The following is a 7,211-nucleotide window of genomic DNA, read 5'->3' on the forward strand; positions in this document are numbered from 1 at the left end:
CAGGGATTTGGAGGGGTTCCTCAGGGATTTGGGGGGATTCCTCAGGGATTTGGGGGGTTCCTCAGGGATTTGGTGGGACATTTTGGAGGGGTTCCTCAGACACTTGGAGGGGTTCCTCAGGGATTTGGAGGGGTTCCTCAGGGATTTGGGGGGGTTCCTCAGGGATTTGGGGGGGTTCCTCAGGGATCTGGGCTCCCCCCAGGCTGCACCTGGAGCACGAGGCTGGAGAAGTGGAGGTTCCCAGGCAGGTGCAGCCACAGGCTGGCGTTGTAGGCGTTCTCCTCCCGGTTCTCCAGCTCCACCTCCACCAGCATCCTCCTCCGGCCCTTGCGCACGATGTGGGGGCTCTGCCTGGAGGCCGGGGGGGTCCACAGGGAGCTCTGGGATCCCAGGGACACCGTGGGGACACCGTGGGGACACCGTGGGGACACCGGGGGTACCTGGAGCCCACGATGTCCGTGGTGGCCTTGAGCACCAGGTCGGTGACGCACTCGTCGTCGTCACCGCAGTCCTTGAAGAACGGGATCTGGAAGGAGCCAGGGGGGACCCCAGGGTGACCCCAGAGCCTGGGGGTGACCCTGGGGCTCAGAGGTGACCCCAATGTCCAGGGGTGATCCTGGGGTCCAGGGGTGATCCCAGTGCCCATCCCAGTGCCCAGGGGTGATCCCTGTGCCCAGGGGTGATCCCAATGCAATCCCAGTGACTGGAGGTGATCCCGGGGTGATCCCAGTGCCTGAGGGTGGATCTTGGTGTGATCCCAGTGCCCAGGGGTGATCCCAGTGCCCAGGGGTGATCCCAGGGGTGATCCCAGTGTGATCCCAGTGCCCAGTGCCCATCCCGGGGGTGATCCCAGTGCCCATCCCAGTGCCCAGGGGGGATCCCGGTGCCCATCCCAGTGCCCAGTGCCCATCCCAGTGCCCAGGGGGGATCCCGGTGCCCATCCCAGTGCCCAGAGGTGATCCTGGTATCAATCCCAGTGCCCAGTGCCCATCCCAGTGCCTGGGGGTGATCCCGGTGCCAATCCCAGTGCCCAGTGCCCATCCCAGTGCCCGGGGGTGATCCCGGTGCCAATCCCAGTGCCCAGTGCCCATCCCCGTGCCCGGGGGTAATCCCAGTGCCCATGCCAGTGCCCAGAGGTGATCCCGGTGCCAATCCCAGTGCCCAGTGCCCATCCCAGTGCCCGGGGTGATCCGGTGCCCATCCCAGTGCCTGGGGTGATCCCAGTGCCATCCCAGTGCCCAGTGCCCATCCCAGTGCCTGGGGGTGATCCCGGTGCCCATCCCAGTGCCCAGTGCCCATCCCAGTGCCCGGGGTTGATCCCGGTGCCCATCCCAGTGCCCAGAGGTGATCCCGGTGCCAATCCCAGTGCCCAGTGCCCATCCCAGTGCCCGGGGTTGATCCCGATGCCCATCCCAGTGCCCGGGGGTGATCCCGGTGCCAATCCCAGTGCCCAGTGCCCATCCCAGTGCCCGGCCCCACCCCTCCCAGTACCCACCAGTTTGCGCAGGGAGGTGGGAGCCGCCTCATCCAGCACGGAGCCGGCCGCCGCCTCCAGCGCCCAGCTGAGGCCGAGGCTGAGGGGCCGCAGGTAATCCGAGGTGTCCTGCACGACCGGGGGGGTCCCGTCAGCCTCACCCCGGTGGGACCCCGGGAACGGGGCTGGAGGAGCCCCCGGGGGCCGGGAGGGGCCGCGGCGCTGACCAGGACGTGGAAGGGGACGCGGGTGCAGCTCTGGCGGCCCAGCGGGAGCTCCGTGCGGCGCTGCAGCAGCCGGCGGGCCCCGGAGTCGAAGGCGGCTCGGGATGCCGGGCTCCGCTCCTCCAGGGACACGTTGTACCGGAGAGCTGCGGGACAGCGGCGGCTCAGCGCCGGCACGGCCGCGGGAGAGGCGGCTCCGCTGGGAGGGACCCCAGGGATGTTCTGGGATGCTCCAGGGACACTCCCAGGGACCCTTTGGGATGCTCTGGGATGCTCCAGGACACTTTGGGTTGGTCCAGGAGCCTTTGGGATGCTCTGGGTTGCTCTGGGATGCTCCAGGAGCCTTTGGGATGCTCCAAGGATGCTCTGGGAAGCTCCAGGAGCCTTTGGGATGCTCTGGGATGTTCCTGGACCCTTTGGGATGCTCTGGGATGTTCCCCATCCAGCCAGGGTCGCTCCAGGGGCACTCCCAGGACCCTTTAGGTGACTTCAGGACCCTTTGGGATGCTCTGGGGTTCTCCCCCCCAGCCAGGGGAGCTCCAGGGATGCTGCCAGGACCCTTTAGGTGACTCCAGGAGCCTTTGGGATGCTCTGGGGTTCTCCAGAACCCTTTGGGTTGCTCCAGGACCCTTTGGGATGCTCTGGGATGTTCTGGGGTGTTCCTGGGGTTCTCCCCACCCAGCCAGGGATGCTCCAAGGACACTCCCAGGACCATTTAGATCACTCCAGGACCCTTTGGGATGCTCTGGGATGTTCCTGGAGCCTTTGGGATGCTCTGGGATGTTCCTGGGGCGCTCCCCACCCAGCCAGGGGAGCTCCAGGGACACCCCCAGGACCCTTTAGGTCACTCCAGGACCCTTTGGGATGCTCTGGGGTGTTCCTGGGGTTCTCCAGGACCCTTTGGGATGCTCTGGGATGTTCCTGGGGTTCTCCAGGACCCTTTGGGATGCTCTGGGATGTTCCTGGGGTTCTCCCCACCCAGCCAGGGGCGCTCCAGGGGCACTCCCAGGACCCTGCAGCCCCCCGGGCCCGCACTCACCCACGGCCATTCCCCGGGGGGCGCTCGGGGCGCGGCTCCGGGCGCGGAAGCAGAGGCGGGCGCGCAGGCAGACGGCACCGGAGCCGCCGCGCCGGCAGTTCCGCCGGGTGACGCTGACGGCCGCCGGCTCCACCGACACCGCCGCGGCCACCTGGAGGATCCAGCGCGACCTGGGGGACAAGGCCACCGCGGGCTGTCAGCCTGGGGACAGCGACAGCCGGGCCTGGCTCCGGGCTGAGGCGTGGAGAGAGAGCGCTGGGAGGGTCCCGGATTCTCTCGCAAGGGGAAACTGAGGCACGGAGTGTCCTCATGGCCTACGTGTCACTGTTCTCGGGGTGTCCCTGTCCCCAGTCCCAGGGTGTCCCTGTCCCCTCTGCATGTCCTTGATCCCAGGGTGTCCCTGTCCCTGGGGTGTCCCTGTCCCTCTCCATGTCCCCATTCCTGGGGTGTTCCTGTCCCCATTCCAGGGTTGTCCCTGTCCCTTCTCCATGTCCCCATTCCCAGGGTGTCCCTGTCCCCTCTCCATGTCCCCATTCCCGGGGTGTCCCTATCCCCATTCCCTAGGGTCCCTGTCCCCTCTCCATGTCCCTGTCCCTTGTCCCTGTCCCCATTCCCAGGGTGTTCCTGTCCCTTGTCCCTGTCCCCTCTCCATGTCCCTGTCCTTTTCCATGTCCCTGTCCCCTGTCCCTGTCCCCATTCCCCGGCTGTCCCTGTCCCCATTCCCAAGGTGTCCCTGTCACCTGTCCCTGTCCCCATTCCTGGGCTGTCCCTGTCCCCATTCCCGAGGTGTCCCCGTCCCCTGTCCCTGTCCCTTGTCCCTGTCCCTTGTCCCTGTCCCCATTCCTGGGCTGTCCCTGTCCCCTGTCCCTGTCCCCAAACCCAGGCTGTCACTGTCCCTTGTCCCTGTCCCCATTCCTGGGCTGTTCCCGTCCCCATTCCTGAGGTGTCCCTGTCCCTTATCCACCTCCCTGTCCCCAGCGGTGTCCCTGTCCCCATTCCCCCGGCTGTCCCTGTCCCCATTCCCAAGGTGTCCCCGTCCCTTCTTCACGTCCCCATTCCCAAGGTGTCCCTTGTCCCTGTCCCCATTCCTGGGCTGTTCCCGTCCCCATTCCTGAGGTGTCCCTGTCCCTTCTCCATGTCCCCAATCTCAGGCTGTCCCTGTCCCCAGTGTGTCCCTGTCCCCATTCCTGGTGTGTCCCTGTCCCCATTCCCGAGGTGTCCCCGTCCCCTGTCCCTGTCCCTTGTCCCTGTCCCCAGTCCCAGGCTGTCCCTGTCCCCAGTGTGTCCCTGTCCCCAAACCCAGGCTGTCACTGTCCCCTGTCCCCGTTCCCGAGGTGTCCCTGTCCCTGTCCCTTGTCCCTGTCCCTGTCCCCATTCCTGGGCTGTCCCTGTCCCCTGTCCCTGTCCCTGTCCCCTGCTCACCGCAGCACCACGGCCGCCCCCTGCGCCCCCACGGCCACGTCCACCAGTCCGTCCCCGTCCATGTCCGTCCGTCCGTCCACGCTGATCCCGAAGTACCGCAGGCTCCAGCCCAGCGCCGCCGCCTCGATGCGCTGCCAACGAGAATGATCAAATTTTGAATTTTGAATTAATTTTGAATTTTTAAGCCCTTTTCTGGCCCAGAGGAGGGGAGACTGAGAGGCTCAGCTGGTTTTATAAAAGAGAATAAATAGTTTTAAATAAAAACTTTTCAAATGGAGTTAAATAAAATGTAAAACCAAGTAAAAATAAAGTAAAACAAAGTTAAATGAAATATGAAATCAAGTAAAAATAAAATCAAGTAAAAAATAAAATCCAGTAAAATAAAAATAATTTTTTTTTAAATAAAAGTTTTTAAAACTTTTATTCTGTTTTTATCTCGGTGTGAAGGGTGAGACAATACAGCTGTTATAATTCACACCATCACAACCAGAAGCTAATTATTTCTTAATTAAAATGCACTGTAAAAGTGTCACCTCTCCATGTCCCGTTCCCAGGCTGTCCCTGTCCCCTCTCCACGTCCCCATGTCCCAGGCTGTCCCTGTCCCCTCTCCATCTCCCTGTCCCCTCTCCATGTCCCAGGCTGTCCCTGTCCCCATTCCCAGGCTGTCCCTGTCCCTGTCCCCGTCCCTGTCCCAGTCCCTGTCCCTGTCCCCATCCCAGGCTGTCCCAGTCCCTGTCCCTGTCCCCATTCCCAGGCTGTCCCTGTCCCTGTCCCTGTCCCCATTCCCAGTCCCTGTCCCTGTCCCCATTCCCAGGCTGTCCCTGTCCCTGTCCCAGTCCCTGTCCCCATTCCCCAGGCGGTCCTGTCCCTGTCCCATTCCCTGTCCCAGCCCCTGTCCTGTCCCCATCCCAGGCTGTCCCTGTCCCATCCCAGGCTGTCCCTGTCCCTGTCCCCATTCCCAGGCTGTCCCTGTCCCCATCCCAGGCTGTCCCAGTCCCTGTCCCCATTCCCAGGCTGTCCCTGTCCCCATTCCCAGGCTGTCCCAGTCCCTGTCCCCATTCCCAGGCTGTCCCCGTCCCTGTCCCGGTCCCCCCGAGCCCAGGCCCGGCCGCCCCCCCTGGCACTGCCCGCGGTCTCACCTGGGTGCGGCGGGGCAGGAGGGTGCCCGGGGCCCAGTGGAACACGTAGAGCGCCCCTCGGTGCCCGTCCTCCAGCGGAGCGCCCACCACGGCCCCGGCCCGCCCGTCCTGGCCCAGGTTGGGCACGGCGCCCAGGGCCGAGCCGAACCGGCAATCCTGGGGCCTGGGCTCGGGGAGCAGCGACCCCGCGGGGCTCAGGCGCTCCTGGGGGGTGCGGGGGGCGCTCGGTACCCCCAAGGGACAGACACCCCCTCCTCAATGTCCCCCCAGCCCCTCCGATTCCTTCAGCCCCTCTGCGTCCCGCTGATCCTCCCTGCCCCCGCCCCCTGCTCCCCGCCCCAGCCCCAGCCCCAGCCCCAGCCCCAGCCCCAGCCCCAGCCCCCTGCCCCAGCTCCCTGCCCCCTGCCCCAGCCCCAGCCCCTGCCCCAGCCCCCTGCCCCAGCCCCCTGCCCCCAGCCCCCTGCCCCTGCCCCAGCCCCAGCCCAGCCCCAGCCCCCTGCCCCAGCCCCAGCCCCCAGCCCCAGCCCTGCCCCAGCCCCCAGCCCCAGCCCCTGCCCTGCCCCAGCCCCAGCCCCAGCCCCAGCCCCCTGCCCCTGCCCCAGCCCCTGCCCCAGCCCCAGCCCCCTGCCCCAGCCCCAGCCCCAGCCCCCTGCCCCAGCCCCAGCCCTTGCCCCAGCCCCAGCCCCCAGCCCCAGCCCCAGCCCCAGCCCCTGCCCCCTGCCCCAGCCCCAGCCCCCTGCTCCCGCCCCAGCCCCAGCCCCTGCCCCTGCCCCAGCCCCAGCCCAGCCCCAGCCCCTGCCCCAGCCCCTGCCCCAGCCCCAGCCCCAGCCCCTGCCCCAGCCCTGCCCCAGCCCCACGTTCCTCTCACCTTTCCCAAACCCCCAGACCCACACCTGCCCCTCTCCCCTCTCCCACACCCCCAGACCCCCCCAGCCCTCTCACCTCTCCCACACCCCAGACCCACACCTGCCCCTCTCACCTCTCCCACACCCCAGACCCACACCTGCCCCTCTCACCTCTCCCACACCCCAGACCCACCCCAGCCCTCTCACCTTTCCCACACCCCCAGACCCACCCCAGCCCTCTCACCTTTCCCACACCCCCAGACCCACACCTGCCCTCTCACCTGCCCCACAGGTGCACACAAACCCACCCCAGCCCCTCGCACCTGCCCCACACCCCCAGACCCCCCCAGCCCCTCTCACCTGTCCCAGACCCCCCCAGCCCCCTCACCTGCCCCACCCGGTACACGTAGACCCTCCCGCTCTCCCAGCCCTGCCCCCCCAGGTAGGAGGGCGCTGCCACCAGCAGCAGGTCGCTGTCACCGTCACCCTCCAGGTCCAGGGCCAGCACCTCGCTGCCGAAGTAGGAGCCGATCTGGGGGTGCGAGGGGCACTGAGGCCGAGGGGGGGCCCAGACCCCCTCCCCCAAGCCCTCAAGGCCCCCCCACACCCCTCACCTGGTCCCCCACCAGCGCCTGGGCCACCGTGACGGTGCCCGCGGGGTCCAGCTGGAACAGGACCACCTTGCCCTTGTGCTGGAACCGGGGGGCACCGGCCACCAACAGGCGCTGCCCCCCCGGCAGCTGCAGCGAGGACACCGAGTACCCTGGGGGGACAGCGGGGTGACAGGGAGGGACGGCCCGGGGAGGCTGGGGGGGCCGGGGGAACCCCAAATATCCGGGATTGGGGGACCCCAAATATCGGGGATTGGGGCACCCCAAATATCCGGGATTGGGGCACCCCAAATATCCGGGATTGGGGCATCTCCAGGGCACCCCAAATATCGGGGATTGGGGCACCCCAAATATCCGGGATTGGGACATCCCAAGCGCACCCCAAATATCGGGGTTTGGAGCATCCCCAGGGCACCCCAAATATCCGGGATTGGACATCCCAAGGGCACCCCAAAC

At 66.6% G+C, this 7,211-nt stretch overlaps 1 protein-coding gene across 1 annotated transcript; it reads right to left on the bottom strand.

Moving 5' to 3' along the window:
* Window positions 1-209: 209 nt before the first annotated feature.
* LOC127061278 (integrin alpha-10-like) lies at window positions 210-6,907 on the bottom strand (the record flags this gene model as incomplete). Its single annotated transcript, XM_050987911.1, has 9 exons — window positions 210-351; window positions 441-526; window positions 1,496-1,603; window positions 1,702-1,844; window positions 2,738-2,907; window positions 4,160-4,290; window positions 5,300-5,503; window positions 6,533-6,676; window positions 6,759-6,907. Coding segments are annotated over 9 exons (1,277 nt in total), but the record flags the coding sequence as incomplete, so codon positions are not given.
* Between the last annotated feature and the right edge of the window lie 304 nt (window positions 6,908-7,211).

Source organism: Serinus canaria, unplaced genomic scaffold, assembly GCF_022539315.1.
Source record: "Serinus canaria isolate serCan28SL12 unplaced genomic scaffold, serCan2020 HiC_scaffold_450, whole genome shotgun sequence".
NCBI lineage: Eukaryota > Metazoa > Chordata > Aves > Passeriformes > Fringillidae > Serinus > Serinus canaria.